The following is a 19,734-nucleotide window of genomic DNA, read 5'->3' on the forward strand; positions in this document are numbered from 1 at the left end:
AAACACGTTTTTTTCCATTTGCTATGTCAATGGAACTTTTGTCGTTGGAAACACGAAAGAAGGAAGAAAGGGAATGTTCAGCACATGTTATTATGCTCGTTTTGACCGTGCTGAAAACCGCGCCCCGGATACGGATGCTGCCATCTCTCTTCTATTTTTAAAATCTGTTGTATTCTAGTTCAGAATATACATTTGAATATAAAAAATAGTATATTTTTATATAACTTTATCATCAGAATATAATACACCTTTTAAATTAGGAATGTAATATTGAAAGAAAGGTATTTATTTTTACAATTTGCAAAAAAAAAAAAAAAACACATTGCCGATGGCAACTGCCGAACCTAAATGACGATTGTAAATTTCAACGTTGTTAAGATATCAATTAGGCTCTCACTGCGCAAATTATTTACGTTAATGTTGCGTTGATAGAGCATTATTATTTATGCACTGCATAGATATACAGATAACGTGAAAATTAATTTCAAATGAATTTGACAAACAAAAATAAAAGTTTTCAATGCAGCGCAATACTTTATTAATTGTAAATGCTTGACAACATATTTTGACCTATAGATGACAGTATATGTTTCGAAATCTGAGCACCCTCCCCCCAGAATATGCCACCATGAGCCGCAGGGCCGTCATTTGGGGGGGGGGGGGTGATTGAAAAATACAATAGAAATGGGCAAACAAGGTATAAAAAATATACATATATTGAGTATATATATATGTTCTTTGGCCTTCGTAGTATTTTTTCTTCTTTCCCCTTTTCCCAAATAGGGGATGGCCCTCAGGCATAAAGCCCTGTATAATTGAAGAAGAATTTAGATGCATTGCCCCTGTAAAGTATTTTACTGTATTGCACTTATGTGTCTTACACAGAAAGTATCAATACTAACAACTTCAACAATACCTTCGATGATCACACACACGTTGGAACAATGAAAACGAGTGATGATGTTAAAATGAAATTCAAGACGATTTCAAAATCGCTAAAACGATCGTTATAAGGGATTTATCGTAGTAAAGGATATCGTTGTATGGAGAGGAGTTTAACATTGGACTATAGGCAATTTTCCAAACACAAAGTGAAAAATATCACTGTAGAGGGATTTATCGTTATATTGAGTATCGTTGTAAAAAGGTTTCACTGTATTTGGGTAAAGGTTCTGGAACTCGTTATGACGGTCTTGAAAATGATACAAATATTGGGAAACGGCCGAGAAGATTCGATGTGCAAATTATGAATCGATGGGAAACTGTGAAATATCGATCAGATTGTTGTATGTATTATATATTTAAGGCATTCGATCGTGTCCAACATGGTAAACTCTTGAAGCGTTTACACGAGATTGGAATTGGGGACAACTTGCTGAATCGGATAGAATCGTGGTTATCGATTGGTCATCCTCGTTCGACCTATCTCTGATAGGTCGCAACGAGTTATGGTGAACGTGGAATTCTCTGGTTGGACAGACGTCACAAGTGGAGTTCCTCAAGGAAGTGTCCTTGGCCCCCATACTTTTTACACTTTTTATGGATAAACTCGATCAGGGTATCAATGGGATTACTAGCAAATTCGCAGATGATCTGAAGCTAATGGGGGTAATCGGGAATCAAAACGATAGGGAGTTGCTCCAGACCAACTTAAACAGGATTGCAGCATGGGCAAATGAATGGAGCATGACGTTTAGCGTTGATAAGTGCATGGTCGCTCATTTTAGTTCGAACGACCCACTGTTCTCTTACGAGTTGAATGGTGTCACTATCCCGGATGCAACTAGGGTTACCGATTTGGGAATTCTCATTGACGAGCGACTTATGTTTTCTGAACATTGTTCAGCGGTGATCAAAAAATCGAGTAGAATGCTTGGTCTTATTTTCAAAAAAGTCTCTTCGCGTTCTCCTAAAGTCATTCTTCCGCTTTTTTGAGGCTTAGTTCGTCCTGGACTGGAGTATGCTGTAAGGTTTTGGAGACCATACCTACAGAGGGACATAGACTTGGTTGAAGGGGTGCAGAGAAGAGCTACGCGTATCCTAATTGGCACACAGGGCTTGAGTTATGAACAGAGACTTCATTTTTTGAATATGTTTACATTGGATGAACACAAGTGTCGAGGAGATATGATCGAAGTGTTCAAAATTTTCAATGGGATGAATAGGATGGACCGTGAACGTTTAGTACACCGCCAATCGAATCGACTGCTTTTACAAGGGGACACCGGTATCGATTGGTGATTGACAATGCAAGGCTATGGTGTCGCAGGGAATTTTTCTCTAATAGGGTTGTTTATAAATGGAATAGCTTACCCCCGGAGGTAGTAAATTGTAACACAATTGACACGTTTAAAAGGAAACACGATAAACATGTTGGGGTAAATCGAGAAGCTATTCATACTTAGAATAAGACAACCGTAAGTACTCTTTATGGGCATTGTATAATATTTTATCATGTGTTGCAATTTTTGTTAATTGCATTTTTAATTGGGTTGCTGCTTTTTTTTTTAAATATATGACATCCATATTTTTATGGGCATATTTTTCTCAGCCACCTCGTTGGGCATTTCGCCTGTTGTGGCGTTGTATTTGTATTTGTAAGATATCGTTTCGTGAAAAAAAAATCTATGTAAATATATCTTTTTTATTATTATTATTCTTGGATTCGCAGATTCTGTTGCAATATCTAAAAGACGATTCATCAAAGATCGAATACAGAGAAGCGATCGCTGATCTCCTCTCTGATCTGTCTAATCCATCACTGGATGTGATCGATGATCTAATCACGATGCTCACTTCGAATCGTCTCGATCCTCGTCTGTTGGGACCGATAGTGTTGGGTGCATCGAATTTGGCAGTCGCTGCGAAGGACGACCAGAAGAAGAAGCTGGTGGACGCTGTCCTGCTCATCTTGGATGCCGGCTGGTCTCCTGTCGAACCCGAAGTCGATCCCGTAACTCTGGATTCGCTGGAAGCGATCGGAAATATCGGGGACGTCGCAGCTTTAGATAAAATGTTGAAGGTTGGTAACATGTGCAATTGTCATTTACATTACCATACAAAAAAGAGGACATCAACGTTGTAATGAACTGCAAGGCAGGCCCGTCATTTGGGGGGGTCAGAGGGGGCCGTTGCCCCCCCCCCCCCGGCTTTTGAAAATACACTAAAAATGGAGTATGTACAAATATAGATATATATGCGTACATACAGTACATGCTCTTTGCCCTCCCCCCCCCCTGGAAAAAATTGAAATGACGGCCCTGCCCTGCTGCAAGGGTTCAAAAATTTGGTTTGGTATATCCTATTTTACAGCGAGTTGAGGTGAACCAAAAATTTCGTTCGTTATAACTGGGCGTTCGTCATGAGCCGGGTGGGCTACAGCAGGGTTCACCTATTTTAGAGCAGTGTCTTTCGATTGTCTCTTTCTCTCTTTACACCTTACACGAAGAACTCTTGCTCAAACAACGAGAGAGCCAAGGCACTCCTGTGCTCCTCCATACTTACAGGTTGAACTGGTAGAATGATATTGTGGGTGGATTGGTCATAGAGATCTCTAAAGGCAAATCCGGTTGAATCTCACTTGAGAGCATAGGTATGCAACCTGAGAGGAAGAGTTCTCGATCCTATACAATGCAACACACGTAGTCCTCCCAATGCATACGCCTTTGAGTCTCGTACACAGGGTGAACGTGACCTGTTCTGCCAAACGAAAGTAGGGGGTGTGATAGATGAGCCCAAGTGGGATATGAAAACACCCTACCTACACTTCCCTAGCTATCTCGAACCGTTTTCGAGTATGATGGGTAATCGACTATGGGAGAAAAATGCGTCAAGTCTGAAAAAAAACCCATGAATTTTCGAAGTTTCTGAACAATCTACGCACAAACTAAGCGCATATTCGGAAAGAGCAAAAAAATCTTCATTGTAATGTTTAGATTTAATGGCGGGCTTCAAGCGCTGAGAGAAAATGAAATTGCAACAAACTCTACTAAAATGTCTAATTTGACAAACGCTGATTTCAATAATCTATTGCAAACAAAATGCTGAATTTCTCCAGAAGTAGAACATCGATACGGTTTATTATAGACTCTTTCGAAAACTGATGCAATGGAAAAAGTTTTTGCAAATTTGGCCGATTGTAGCTAAAAGAGTGTTTGCGGAATCAGTGATAAAAAATTTTGGCGATAATTCGATTTTTAACTTTGCCAATCTTTCAGAGCTTGTAGTTCGTCATTAAATCCAGATATTCCGATAAAATTGATGTTACTAAATAGAATTTTTTTTTCGAAATTTGTGCTTATTTCATTAGTTTGCGTGTAGGTCTTTCAAAAACTTAAACAACTTTGGTGTTTTTTTCAGACTTGCTGCATTGTTTCTCCATAATCGACTATCGACAATAACTTGAAAACGATTCGAGATAGAACAGGGTTAGTAGGGTGTTTCATGGGGCTTGTTTCATCAAAACTTGGGAGCATCTGTCACCCCCCCCCTCCACTTTCGTTTTGCAAAACATATCACGTTTACCCTGTATACGGGACGCCTGGCAATCACCAACTACTTAGGAGAACCATCCAGGAGCTAAGAGTTGCCGAAGTTTGTGTAGCTGCCACTCACAAACTCATTAAGAGACATTAACTGTGAAGTAAAACTGTGACCAAAGACCGAAATACATTATACGTGTGTCAGAGAATTGTGATTCATAAAAATTCCGTGGCGTTGGAATTCCCCGTCACAGAATTTCCCCGAATCTGAATTCATAATGTCTCTGATATGACGTGAAATCACGTCACGTCAGTGTAGTGTGTTGCGGCCTTGATTGAGTAACGCATGTGGCAGTTGAAATAGCCGCGCATTCTATTAGCCATAATTTATTCAGCAACATCAGTTTCGGACACATCCCTGCCCTCATAAGCATTAGTGCTCATAATCATGTAAATTGCTTAGGCCTACTTCCTTGCCGTATGGTATAAATTCTTGCCTGTCTTGTATTCTGTATCCCACACCACATTTTATTAAATTGTATCAAAGTATTTTTTTAAGAAATTCGAAAATATGACTTTTCTGAATTTTCTGGATTTTCAAATCTAGTGTATATTTTTTGTGTGAACTGATTAACATGGTTTTTTTTTGTGTCTCTCAAGGTATGTAACGAAGCTACTCAAATAGAAGTACAAATCGCATGCGCACATGCAATGCGTTTCATGTCACACTCACCCAAAGTACAGACATGGATCCAGTCAAAGCTTTCAAGTGGTACCTGCGACGTTATCCACGCGATAATTGGCTCCCTCTTGGACAATATCCACCAACAAGAAGCATCTGGAGGTGATTTGCTTTTTTTACATGTTATTAGACATAATCAGCCATCCTCCCACTTTGGAGCTGCAGTTATGTCTATAATAGCTGCAGTCTTGGTCAAGCCCCCCCCCCCCCCCCCCCGTCTGGAGACGGGGTTGACCTAACAGCAGGTGCCTTCAAAATATTGCACCACAGCTTACAAGTGCTTGATGCTGGTTTGGTACTTCCGCAATGCAATCGAAGCTTCAATTGAGAGCACCCCGTTCATGAAGTATTCAAGAATTACTGTGATAAGCTGATTTTTTCAGTTTAATCATATATTAGACTAGCCATAAGGGTGCTCTCCTCCCGATGATGTATATGTTACGGTAAATGTAGTAAACCTGGTCATTATGCATAATCGATGAGCATTTTGGTAAGTACGATAAATTTCCCTTAATTAATCAGTTTTACCAACGATTATGCATAATACCCAAGCGTCGCGTCGTTGGTAAACATTATGAATCGTACTATATTACATACATGGTAATTTACACACATGTGTTATATCATTATATCGAGGTACGATCGTAAAATTTGTTGTCATTATATCGGTGTGTGTGTGCGCGTCCGACTACATTCATCATACGTTCTAGAGACTCATTTGCAATTTTTTTCATTTTTTTTTTCAAGGTATTTTTTGGGTATTATGTATAATCACAGGTAAAGGCGATAAATTTCAAGTATTTATCAAATTTACCAACGACGCTTTGGTATTATGCATATTCACCGGTAAAAGTGATACATTTATCAAACTTACCAAGACGATTGATAAGTATGCATAATAACCAATTTATCACATTTACCATAACAGATATAAGTGGTGCTCGCGACTGGTCAAACAAGATTGAAGACTCCAATTCTATGGGCCGACTTGGGGTGACATTGTCATGACTCCTCCAGCCTGTCTAATTGTTCTAATGTAAGACAGATGACAGCACCAGCAAGAACCCGACACACGTGCAACTCTGTCAGCATAAATACGTCAGGGCCATGCATATATACACTCACACAATACGTTGCGACATGAATCGATTCGTTAGAAATTCCACAGAGGAATGTGCGCGAGTTGCATATACGATTTAGTACTAGTGTTCTAGCGGGATTCAGTGATTCGCGTCTGTGAACTCGGTTACATTCTGCTACTACCACGAAACTACACATGCACCTCGTCCATATTCCTCTGCGGCTTCGAACGCATTGGCATGTGCATGTCCATGTTGTTAACATAACGTGAAGTTTATTTCTACGTAATGCTTGGTATGTGTAGTGCTGCCATCTGCCGTCTATTCTTTGAACTAAGAACGAAGTGTAATGATTGCAAATTTGTATTGTTGTAAACCTGTTGCTCGTTGTGGCGAGACTTTTAACAGGGGGATCGGCTCGCATTCGCGCCTCGAAGTTGGGGAACCACTCGGTTGCACTCTGTATAGTCTGGCTTGAGTCGGTAGGATTACTCTCGCTATGCGATTGGCATCATGATGACCGAGGTTCGAACCCCACTGATTAGCAAGCAGACTTTATACATAATAACTTACAAAAACACGAGGTTTCGGGCATTTGCCACTTTCACTTCCGACATGGAGGCAGATAGCTGCACTTCTTGAACACGAAACACTTATATGTCCATATTGAATGTCCAAACACTCATAAATCTGATATCGTAGGTTAGAGCCTACAACACTTTCCGGTATGCACCAATTCGTTCGAAATTTCCCACAGGAATGATTGCGAGGAGCATGTACAGGGTGTAACTAAACTAAGGGGTGATAGAACCCGCCGAAACAAACAACTTTCGTCACACAATGTGGGGTGGGAAAGTGAGCCGCGAGAGGGCGCTTGCATGGTGAAAATGAGGAACACAGTAATAAAGGACAAAGAATCTTTATTATCGAAAAAATTTTCAACAAATGAGCGACCACCAGCTGCTATACATGTGTCACATCGGCGACGGATAGCAGCTGAATGACGGGTTTTGTGAAAGGCGGCGTTTCATCCACACCAGAGAAAGCACCCTCTCGCGGCTCGCCGCTTGCTTTCCGACCCCCACATTGTACGATGAAAGTTGTTTGTTTGGCAAGGTCTATCACCCCTTACAATTCTGACGATCAGTTTAATTACGCCCTGCATAGTACAATAATAGTGCGCTGGGCAGAGTGCACACTGGACCGATAGGTACGCCAAATGATACGATCCTCGACGCAAACGAAATCGACTCGGATTGGTCAAAAAACATGAAACCGGTATTCATTTCATATTTTTAACCAATTCGTGCCGATTTCGTTCTCGTCGTGGTCCGCATCGCTTGTCGTATCAGTCCAGTGTGCACCCTGCCTTTAACGGATACACTAGTTTCCGAATTGGCTCTGTTGTTTCTGTATATTTTACGTCCTTATTTAGCATATTTAGTATTCACGTTTGAGATTTTTATATTCCAAGTATTCGTAGTTTTGAAAATATGACATTTCCATTATTTCATTTTGGCAGATGACCAAAACTGGCCCAGGGCCCATTTCAATAGCATCGATATGACTTTGAAGAGATACCTGGAGAATTCCCCGCCTCAGTTCGAATGTGCTGTGACTGATACAGTGAGGTATTTCAAGAGGAAGAAGAACCCCGAAGCTCAAGAACTCGCTTCGAACTTCTTCGACGAAGACACCGAGCCATTCGAACCCGGATCCAACAGTCGCCAGCGAAGGTCTATATTAGACGAATGGGATGACCTGAACTGCAACGAGTGGAGGGACGACGACAAGTACACGCCGATCCAGGACAAGGACGAATTTTCCGCAGACAGGAAGACATACAACAAGAGGAAGAGCTGCCTGGCTTACAGGAAACTCGGCAGGAAAGGGGCTGGTGCGACTATTTACGCTGGTATGTTATCAATATATATATATACTTTTACTGAAATCGAGTTCCAAAATTGGTGATCTTTTTCTCGAGTTGCTGAAACATTTGTGATTCTAGCTTGGAATCTTCGCGGGAAGTTTGGACAATGGAAGCGGTAATTACAGAGAATGAGGCGCTAACCGAATGCATTATCGTATTTCTAGGGATGTTCGCAGGAGTGAAGCAACCCAGTGATCCACCGAAGTACAAGCTGTTCTCGAAGTTTGTGTCCAGCGTGCATTTCTTGGGTCACGAGTCTGAAATCGGCTCTTTTTACTTCTACCACAACAATGGCAACACAAAATCTTACGTCAGAGTGAGTTTCTTCAACTTGAATTTTCACACAACACATAATACATCTAACATTACATTTTTTCCGCATTAATTCATTACTTGTAGCATTGGACCCTCCTGAAGACGGCCCTGAGATTCTCGAGACTCCGGGCAATTTTTCTAACGATTCAAATATCTCAAGGAATATTGCACATAGAAACGTGGATTTTTCTTTGGTGGCATTGGAAGAGACGGGGCAACAACTTTCTGTGTTTTTATAGCACACGGGGACTGTATAAAAGGTCATTTTTTATATTTTAACAACGATACAACCCCTCAATAGCAACTAAAGTTTTAAATAAACCAAGTCAATAAAGTATGTTTTGTGTGCTGATGTCGTCTGCTAAAAAAGTATCAGGACCGTGACGTCCCACAGCAACTCCTACACCACGTCCGCTGCGCCAAGGTGGCAAGCACGACTTCAAAAGGATGAAACGGCCCTTATTATACAGCCCTGGATTTTCGTAGACCGTCGTTCTCTTATCCTGTCATAAGCTACTCTCAACTTCGCAACATTCCATGAAATGAATTTGCTTTTCAACATCAAGATCATGGAAGGGGGTGTCTATTTCACAAGAACGTGTATCAAAATTGGAAAAAGTGGTATTTAGCAATAAGAGGACAAAATGAAATTTCAACAAATTAAGTAGCTTTTTATTATTTGCATTAAAACACTCCGGGCTTTTTCCTCTGACTCTCCTGTCATTTCGACCGCGTTCCGTTTCAATTGACAAATTAAAATTTCCCAATGTTCACTACAAATAGATATTTCCAACCAGTCACTAATTGTTTAGATCAATGTTTCCCAAACTTTTTAGACCGTGCCCCACCAAAGCGTATCTGAAATCCAAATGTCGTCGTCCCGTAAGTTTTTCAGGGGGTACTTCCCCACCCCACTCCGCCGGTGAAATTTTATAGTTTCATGGCAAAGGTTTTTTTGTTGTTTTTTTTTTAATGTAAGATCCATTAGTTTTTTGATTTGCCTCCTTAGGTTTTACTACTAGGAGTCTTTGGCCTTGCCCCATTTCTGTCTACTTTTACTTAGTCAAAAAGCAGTGGTTCTCTCAGGGCCGGATTAACCATTAAACAAAATAAGCACGTACTTAGGGCATCAGGGAAAAAGGGGTGCCATAACAAATGATCAAAAAAATTTTACATTTTCTTTTAAATGTAAATTTTTTTCCCAGCATCAACAATTCGGTAGAAAATCCTATAATTTTAAGAGCACTTGATGTTGAAGATCTTTATCGAAAGGTTGACCAGGGCCACAACTGAAGGAAGCAAGGGGTGGGAGTCTGCTGTCCCGGTTGCTGGACCGGAAGGAACGATGAGTTCACTCTTTTTTCGTTAAAAATTACGGGAATGAGGCGTAGAAACTGATACAGACTCTCAAGAGAATAAGTAAATTTTCGTTACTAGTCGCAACCGTGAGAAACAGAAACACAGACACACAAAAGCAGAGAAACTAAGTTAATTGCTAGCAAGAACTTGCGTTAATGCTCTGTTTTTGGATTAAGATTTCGCTCAATTTTCATTAAGTCAGCCCCAAACCGTCTGAACAGCATCATAGTCTGTTCCCCGTGGCAGAAAAAAAAACTTTTTCAGCCCCTCCCCAGCTATTAATGCCTGCCTACCAATTTGCAGCTGACTCTCTCTTCAAATTTTTTAGCAGATCAAATTGTCATGAGGCCTCTCCTCTCTGCACTCTAGGCTCTCGAGCCGTGGCATCGTAGAACCCGGGCAAAATGACTTTAAAAAAAAAAAGACCTGCTCGGCAATTTGCTTATTTACTAATGAAAATTTTAAACATATATAATTGTCAAAAGGCCCTAGGCCATGCGTTATGGTTAAAGGTAAAGGGGACGGAGTACCAAAATTAATTGAGCGCTTAGGGCCTTTACGTGGGCTAATCCACCCTAGGTTTTATTGTCATTTCCCTCAATCAGGGTTCCTCGGGAAGACTTCAGGGGAGTCTGCAAGCTTGGATTAGAAAAAAATTAACTCATTGTTCTTTCATTGTTATATACAGAATATTATTTTTTAAGGGAGTTCGTGGCCTTCATTTTTCTTCATTTTATTGGTACAAGGAGTGCGGGGATTTCATCTTACTTGCCCAAATTTTCAATCAGAGTCCTACAAAATACAGGGTGTACGAATAACAGATCATTTCCGAATTTTTCTGTCACTGGTGCATAAGGTTTTCATTGTGATGTTGACCATTGGTGGATAAAACACTATTTGCGAATTTTTTTCTTTCCTCAACCACGAATCGCTAGCTGGAGCCTTACGAATATTTCGGGCACAGAAGAGATTGAAAAAAAGGTTCAGCTCCAATCACTCCCGCCGGACTTTCGTGCAGCGCTTACTATCGACAAACATTTGGACTGAATTTCTTTCCTATATCCGAAAAAAATCCCCCTTCGTGAGAATAACTTTTTCACGATAATAACTTTTTCCGCATTCAAATATTCCCATTCCTTCAATTTTTACGAATTTTTAAACAATTTACGAGTTTATGGGACACCCGGTGTATAGCAGCTATTACATGCAACTGATTAAGTTGAAAAATATTAAGTTTATCGAATGGCTAGCATTTTAACTCAAAACCAAACGAGAATCTTTAGGGCATCGTATGTGTGACAAATTTTCCGAAAATAGTCGATATTATTTTTCCTGAATGAAGCTGAAATTATTGTGACGCGAAACACTCGAATTATTATTACTAAAGGAACGGAGCCAAAACTTATCCAGGAGATTTGGTTTCGCCAAAGGAAACGCATATTTGCGAACAAATTGAAAAAATTCGAAATCTATCTAATTTGGTTTTAAATAAAGTTTGGTGTAATGAGACTGCAATTTTGTTTAAACTTTTGAAACAATGCTGATTCTGTTTCTCATCATGTCATTATATAACCTGTCAAAAGTGCATGGTCCTAATCTTTTTTATTGTGCATGACGTTCACACCAACGGATTGTCTTATTTTTCCATATCTACTTGTGCATTATATTCTGGGTAAAGATTTCTGGACCTTTCTGGAGAAAAACATTTAAAAAAAGCTATCAAAGATAGAGACAAACGAAGCATTCGAAAGAAAAGGTTTCAAAGTTTTTTATTCACTACAAAATTTCTATATGCGACACGAAGGAGTGATTGTTTAGTGACACCAATGATGTCAAGTTTACATAACATTTCTTACCCTTTTGTTTGTGACAGGTCTCACAAAGAATGGAAGTAAGGATTGGAAGAAAGAAAAAACTTTGAAACCTTCTCTTTCAAATGCTTTAAGGCGTTTGTTTCTATCTTTAACAGCTTTTTTCATTTTTTTTTTTTTTCCAAACAGGTCTAGACTTCTGGACCACCTGGTATAACCTGTTGAAGCGCATGATCTTAATCTTATTTGGGGTAATATTAAGTGCACTTTATATAATTGGAACACTTTGCACTTTAAAACGGATTCTTTTTGCACTTATGTTTAAAGTGCAAATTATCCGTTTTGCAGTGGATATCTCCCAAACTAAAGTGCAAAATTCATTCCATCCCCTTATAAATCACATGTTTAACCGCAATCTATTTAAGAGTCACTATTTGTAATCATTTAATATTTAAGTAAGTAATTAACCATTATAATTAATTAATTTACCTCGAACAGTAAAATTCCGTTTTAATGAATCAATTAACCAACACAAACTTATTAGTTAATGTCATTTTTTAATTAATAATCATATGTAATATATTATTAATTAAAAAACTAATTCCTACCCCCGGAGGTAGTAAATTGTAACACAATTGAAGAAATACGATAAACATGTTGGGGTAAATCGAGAAGCTCTATCCATACTTAGAATAAGACAACCATAAGTATTCTTTATGGGCATTGTATAATATTTTATCACGTGTATATATTGTTTACAATTTTTGTTAATTGCATTTTAAATTGGGTTGCTATATTTTTGAAATATATGATATCCACATTTTTATGGACATCTTTTTCTGAGCCACCTCGTTGGGCATTTTGCCTGTTGTGGCGTTGTATTTGTATATATATAAATTGATTAATAATTAACTGATTGCATATTATCACGTTTTAATATCAATTCCTTTGTGTCGTTCTTTAAGACGTGTACTATCATATCACTATCGCACTGCTGGTAGCAGGGTTTTTCGTCCTCCCAACCACGAACGTGGCAAGACCACTGCGCTTACTATAGTGAACATCTTTATACTGATTCCCAGAAGATCCTGCCACCTTCGCGTGCCATCGTTAATTAATCGTAAATAATTAATTAACGATTTGATTTTTATTATATCATAATTAATATACGATCAATAATAACGGTTATTAATCGTTACAAAAACTCCAATGGATATTTACTATTTTCACTATAAAACTGAATTTTTTGGATGTTATTCTTTAAACTGATATTGAAAGAAAAGTGATTTGTCTCCGGGAATCGAACCCGGATCTCCTTGCATACCGGGCAAGTGTGCTAACCAATACACCAGAGACACACTTTCCAATTCCTTATAACACGTATTAGTATCGTGAAGCGCTGAGTGGAGTCATAGCAGCCTCCATCTCTTCATAATACTTAACGTTTTAATACTTCCGTTTTAAAGTGCAGTTCATCCAAAGTAAAGAGCACAGCTAATTTCCTCCGCATTTTATTTCTTGTGCATGAGGTTCACACCTACAAAGAAAAAATCCGGAGGAAATCATAAGAAAGAGAGAAAGATTCCTGGAGCAACTCATTCAGTAATTATCAAGAACGTGACGATGTTATCACGTGTCTAAACTTTTAAAGATTTGATTGATGATCTCATAATTATTTATTTATTTATTTATACATTATTGTTGGTCCAGGGGCCTATACAAGAGGATGCGATTGAAAATGACAAAGATATTGTTCGATATTAAGCAAAAAACTAGTGATAGTGGGGGATTCGACAATAGAGCTTGGGAGTTTCTTCCATTAACCAATGGTATGAGGAAAGAAGAGGTATTTAAAGCAGTCAGTGGAAGCAAAAATTGGTTTTATTTTAAGGGAATTGTCGAGTCTTCTAGAGATGTAGGATAGTTTGGCTGAGATACCAGAAGTATCTGTGTTGAATTGACCATGGAAAGTTTTATATAACAATGTTAATTGTTTATTTTTATGGGCATCTTTTTATCAGCCACCTCGTTGGGCATTTTGCCTGTTGTGGCGTTGTATTTGTATTTGTATTTGTATTAATCGAGAAATGAGACGAAGAGTAGAGAGAGGGAGGAGATGAAGTTCGTTTTCATGTTCGGAAGCAAAGAAACGAAAGATGACCAGCAGTCGTGAGTAAATCGGGGGGATTTATTTTGAATTGATTCGAGTTTGTCTATATTACTGGAGGTATAGGGCTCCCAGATTTCAGCGGGGAAAGAAAGAACGGGGAGATATAAGTTTGGTAACAGAGTAGTCTGATGTCCCGAGTGGAGCGCTTAAGGTTGCGACGGAGGAAGAAAAGTTTGTTTAGACACTTCTGGTAAACTTTTCAGCCTGTTGTTTTATTTATCTGTCTAGTGTTTTATTGCTACTTCTATAGTTTTTTAAAGGAATAACTTCTTCTGTTTTGAGCAGATTTTGGGCAAGACACGTCAAGAATTCCGTCACGAAGGCTGTACACCTTCAGATCTCAGGTACCGACCCATCACTCACGTTCCTCTTTACCAGGTGCAAGTCGCAGTTGTGCAGCTCAGTCTCGGCATCCACTTGAGCTCAGAGTTACTTTTAGAAACTCAATGTCCAGGATATGATAGGTATGGACTGAAACCGATGACCAAAGTCCGAGTCGGCGGTGAAGCCATGGGGACCGTATTGGTAAGGATTATCTCGCCATCTTATATTATGAGGAAAAATGTGCTTCCAATCTTAATAATTAGATAATTATTGGATTTATTTATTGTATTATTCCGGAATCCACAGTTTGCAAGAGCAGCCATGAACATCGGAGGGAATTTCAATTACCATCTTGACTTCACGTTCGCCCCAACACCGAACATGTGTCTCCGAGGAACACATGGGCATGAGCCAATGAGTATAAGTGTCGAAGCTTACTACCAGGTGAGTACTCGAAACCAAGACGCGTCATTCACCCGTTGAATGTTTTCGACGTAAATTTACGTCGGAAGTTGCGTGGCAGAAATACAAAACACCATTCTTCCGTTGCCATTGTGCCATTTATGCCAAGTGTAGTCCCGTTTGGTGGGCAAGGGGGGCACCGTATAAAAATTCAGATTTTTTTTATTTGGTGTGTATTACACTGTATTTCCACTCTCAAAACTGGTACAGGATAAATATTTTAACGTATTTTGAGCATTTTTCTAATTGGAACCATCCCTCTCTACGACGAACGGTTCAAGAGATAAACGGCGTATTAGCACTTACAGCAGAGGTTCTCAAACTGTGCGCCACCAACCTTTGTCAGGGCGAGAGTGATGACGCTGCCAAAGATTCTTCGAAGCAATTCTTCGTTACACTGCTCTTATGAGCCGCGGATAAGCGTTGATTAGGGAAAGGAGTGCCGAGGTGAAATAAGTTTGTGAACTCCTGACTCATACTGAAAACTTTATATATAAACATACTAGCTTACCCGTCGCGCGTTGCTGCGATCTCAGAAGAAAGGAAATTCAAGGAAATGAAGGAAAGGGGGGAAAAAAACTATGCCAGAAACCCCTTCTCGCGAGGGAGTGTACTCAACAACTTCCCAAAGTGTCATGGCGATCGGATGAATGGTGTAGTAATGCATAAAGTACAAACAGACATACATTCGTTTTTATATATATAGATGATGATATTCATGAAAAAAATTATCCCAAAAATGAAATCTGGTTGAAACTTTCGAGAATTAGCCTAGTACAGCCTCAGAAAAATCACTTAGCCCGGAGGCCTATGATGCTCTTAAGACGGCCCCGTTAGTGGGTATGTACATCACAAAATATAATACTGACGAAATTTCATATCTATAGCTTCAGCGGTTCGGCTCGGCCCCATATAACTTTTGAACCACCTTATCATCCCCTTAAAACTTTAAAAAACTCACCTAAAAACTTTATTTTAAAAGTTGTGTGAAATTCGAAAAGCCCCTCCCCACTTAGTGAGTCTTTAGGTCATAAAATGAAACTACTGGCTAAATTTCATATTTATATCTTCAGCAATTTCGGCTCAGCGATGATTACTCCATATAACCTTTGAATTTCCCCCCCCCCCCCAGGGGGTTGAATTTTGAAAAATCCCTTCTTAGTGAACCTCCAAGAAATAAAAATATGACTAGATTTCGTATTTATATCTTCAGCGTTTTCAGCTAGGCGTGATTATTTATATGAGTTTTAGATCCCTTTATGACCCTTTTCGGAGTGGAATTTCGAAGAACGCCTTTTTAGTGAGTCTACATCATGAAATGGAACTACTGCCCAAATTTCATATTTGTAACTTCAGTGTTTTTGGCTCGGCGATGATGAATCAGTGAATCAGTCAGTTAGTACATGTCATTATATGCAGGGTGATTCAAAACTCAACGTACAAACTTTTAGGGGAGATAGAAAAAACAAAACAGAATCGAATAGTAAAGTTTGACCAGAAACCCCAACCTGATCTGCTAGATAAACGAAGATGCAGAAATTACAAGCTAGTAATGGGTGAATTAGCAGTCCAGTGGTTAGGGAGCTAGCTTCTAACTATGCAGGTGTGGGTGTCTACTAACACTAACAAATTACCCCTGGACAGATCGTAAAGATCACTTGGGAATACGTGCTGATCACGTTATTTAAAAAGAAAACTGTTTATTTAGCGATACTTTACACGAGGACAGTACGTGGACACGTTAAGTCTCACACAACAAGAGCTCAAAATTCTTACCATCCATAGTTATGCACGAAAAAAAGAAAAAACAATTGTGATTCATTCCTTTGTGATTCTGTTTTGTTTTTATGTTTTCTACCTCCCTCAAAAGTTTGTCGTTGAGTTTTGAATCACCCTACATATACAGGGTGCATCGCAAATGGGGGAGGGGGTATGATGAACCGTGGATCCTAGAAGTATACTTCCAATTAGAAAAGTTTTCCAAATAACGTGTAGTACTGAGATATGTCATTCACGTTTCAAAAGGTTGTATAGTTATTAAAATAAAAAATTTACTTTATATACACTCCCCATGTGCCCCAAAACTCAATTAAGAAGTGGTTTCCCTGTCTCTTCTGATGCCAACAAAAAAAATTCCATGTTTCTAAGTGCAATATTCACAGAGATATTCAAATTCAAAAAACGGAGGAAAATTAGGAAAGAAACAGCTCTAAATGCGGAAAAACCGTTTAACTCGCATTTAACGCTGTGCTGTCCCAAATTTCCTCTGTTTTTCGAATTCGAACATTTCTGTGAATATTGCACTTGGAAACATGGAATGTTTTTGTTGGCATCAGGAGAGACAGGCAACAACTTTCTAACTAGAAGTTAGAGCACACGGGGACCGTATAAATATGTAGATTTTTTTCAATTTTGCACACTGTATTTTCACTCTCAAAACTAGTACAGGGTAATTTTTGAACGCCTGTTGAGCACTTTTTAAACTGAAATCACATGCCTCTACGACGGAGGGTTGATGAGATAAAGGCCATGCTAACACTTTCAGGATACTCTGTATAAAAACGCAACACTAAAGTTGACATAACCAGTTCTGAGCGTCGTATATAAAAAATAAGGCCTGTTTTGAAATCTAAAAGAATGGGGATTTTATAAAAAATAAGAAATTAAATTCGATATTTTCTTCCGTTGCTAGTTGATGCGAAGTACCGAGCACTAAGCTCTAGTCCTCTTCGTCTTGGTTTCTCTACTTAGGTAGAGATATTGATCAGTTAGTGGCAAAATGGTTGCTTAAAAACAACCACCAGTACATTTTTTTTAAATTATATACCCCATCAGATTACACTTACAAAATAAATCTCGTTGACTACAAATATTCTCACAATATGTACAATATTAAACAATCAGTTTTTCACAAAGTGATTAACACAACATAAGTTTACAGCATATTTTGCAATATATTTCTATTTAGACAAAAAATGATATGTGTATATACTACATGAAAACTCCAACAATGTCACCACAACCATTCAATATGATTTCTAAACATTCGATAAACATATTTAAAAAATATATAATTATAAATAGAAAAATAGAGTATAAGGTCACAAATTGTCATTAGAATTTACAGAACATCAATACACTCCTCTGAATCATATTATGTAACTCTTGAACATTTGACAATTATATTAAATTAAAAAATCTATGCTGATTTTTTAAAAGGTTTTATAATATAATTAGTACAGAGGTCATTTTTCGATATTTTCTCTCAAAATGACGTTTCTAACGTAGTCGGATACCTTAAATACATACTAATAGATGCGATTACGTAGTTTATACCATAGTTTCTCAACCTTTTTTGTCCCATCGGCCCCTACTTCAGAAATTTTTTTCTCCCACCGCCCCCAACGGTATCCAACCCATAGGATCCTATGATATATCCGTAGCTTCTACCGCCCCCCCCCCCCGAACATTCTATCGCCCCCCAGGGGGCGTTAATCTCCACGTTGGAAATCACTAGTTTATACCAATCAATGCAATCGCTACTATCTTATGGCTAAAATTATCTAAAGAATTACACTTTGCTTGACTAATACACTTCATGCCTTAATACTAACAGCGATACAGGGTGTCCTGCAAGTCCTAATTCGACCTTTTTCTCCTCAACCGTAGGTCGTAGAGGTGTGGCTTCAATTTAGAAAATGCTCTCAAAATGTCTCCAAACGAGACAAATAAGTCAAAAAGCCACAGAATCGCATGTTGACAAAATGTTATTTATATTTTTCCATCTCGAAAATTTTTAAAAAGTGACTTGCAACATTTTGTGATCGGATGCATAGAATCAATAGTACAGTTACATTGTGACACATTTTTACTCGTGCACTTTATCTACATGCGACATTTGTTTGTTTGTTTCAGCTGTGGAGGGCCATAAAATTAAACTGGGCCAAACCGAAAGTTTGGCAGCCGGATTTCTTGGCGTGGGATATCGCAGGCAGCAACAGGCGTCCTTGGTTCAACGACACCTGTATCCTTGACGATAAGGTCACCAGTGCAACGACCGTTGACGCAGCGACAGCACCTCTGACCGATGACGACAACGATGTCGCCCGAAAATGACATTATCATCGACTTTATCATCTCCACAAAGTCGATCCAAAACTTTTTCTTTCATAAATCGCGGAGAAACCGAATATTTTCCGAAAGGACAAAAAGCCTCTTGCGCTGTATGTGATGAAACTTTGCTCAAAAAAAGTACTGTATAAAACTGTATACAGCCCGCTGTGCGGATTTGATGTAAAAGAAAATTGATGATTTTTCCCGATTATATATATTTGTTGCCATTTTCAGAAATTCTGAAAAAAATTTCCACGATTTCTGTCAACTTTTTTATAAATTTTACGTCTGGTTCTGTGTTTCTGGTGCTTAAATGAACAACTAATGAGCGTAATCTAATTGATAATTCTGAAAAGAAGGAAATTTTCGAAATACAGTGAAACTTCGCTACAACGATGCTCGATGTAACGACAAATCCCTCTTCAACGGTATTTTTTTCAAATCCTGTGTTTGGAACCGCCTATAGTCTAATTTTTAACACTTCTCGATACAACGATATCTTTCACCACGACAAACCCCTCTATGACAGAGCTGCCCTTAAGGGTGTGCGACAGATGAGGCTATAGAAGTGAAAAAATATGCATACTGTATATCTCTAAATTATCCCATTTTACTCTGATGCCTTAGCCATCTAGTTGACTCCAGCCACTTTTCCGATCTCGTCGATCCACCTTGTGTGGGGACACCTTCTTGGACGTTTAACACCACGGGGTATACACCCTGAATACTTGTGATCCATCTGTTGTCCTGTCTTTGCAATATGTCCAGCCCATTTCCATTTTAAACGTTTAATTCTTTCCATGATATCATATACCTTTGTGTGGCTTCTTATACAAGTGATTCATTTCCTGTCTCTTCTTGTGATGCCTAACATACATCTTTCCATGCTCCTTTGTGTTGTCTGTAGCCTTTGTATCGTCTTGCGTGTGAGTGTCCATAAGTCAGTGC

The 19,734-nt window shown here is 38.8% G+C and overlaps 1 protein-coding gene across 1 annotated transcript in view; it reads left to right on the plus strand.

The window, feature by feature from the left end:
* LOC149068537 (uncharacterized) overlaps window positions 1-19,085 on the plus strand; it is a 54,158-nt gene extending 35,073 nt beyond the window's left edge. Inside the window, exons 13-19 of the mRNA XM_089250726.1 lie at window positions 2,672-3,022; window positions 5,142-5,325; window positions 7,825-8,217; window positions 8,397-8,548; window positions 14,173-14,412; window positions 14,518-14,655; window positions 18,589-19,085. Coding sequence (XP_089106852.1) covers window positions 2,672-3,022; window positions 5,142-5,325; window positions 7,825-8,217; window positions 8,397-8,548; window positions 14,173-14,412; window positions 14,518-14,655; window positions 18,589-18,789 — 1,659 coding nt within the window. The 3' untranslated portion in view covers window positions 18,790-19,085. The remainder of the gene's footprint in view (window positions 1-2,671; window positions 3,023-5,141; window positions 5,326-7,824; window positions 8,218-8,396; window positions 8,549-14,172; window positions 14,413-14,517; window positions 14,656-18,588) is intronic.
* Window positions 19,086-19,734: the final 649 nt, after the last annotated feature.

Source organism: Pholcus phalangioides, unplaced genomic scaffold (assembly GCF_987345545.1).
Source record: "Pholcus phalangioides strain wild (caught in Gottingen) unplaced genomic scaffold, Ppha-v1.0 ptg000024l_1, whole genome shotgun sequence".
In the NCBI taxonomy this organism is placed as follows: domain Eukaryota; kingdom Metazoa; phylum Arthropoda; class Arachnida; order Araneae; family Pholcidae; genus Pholcus; species Pholcus phalangioides.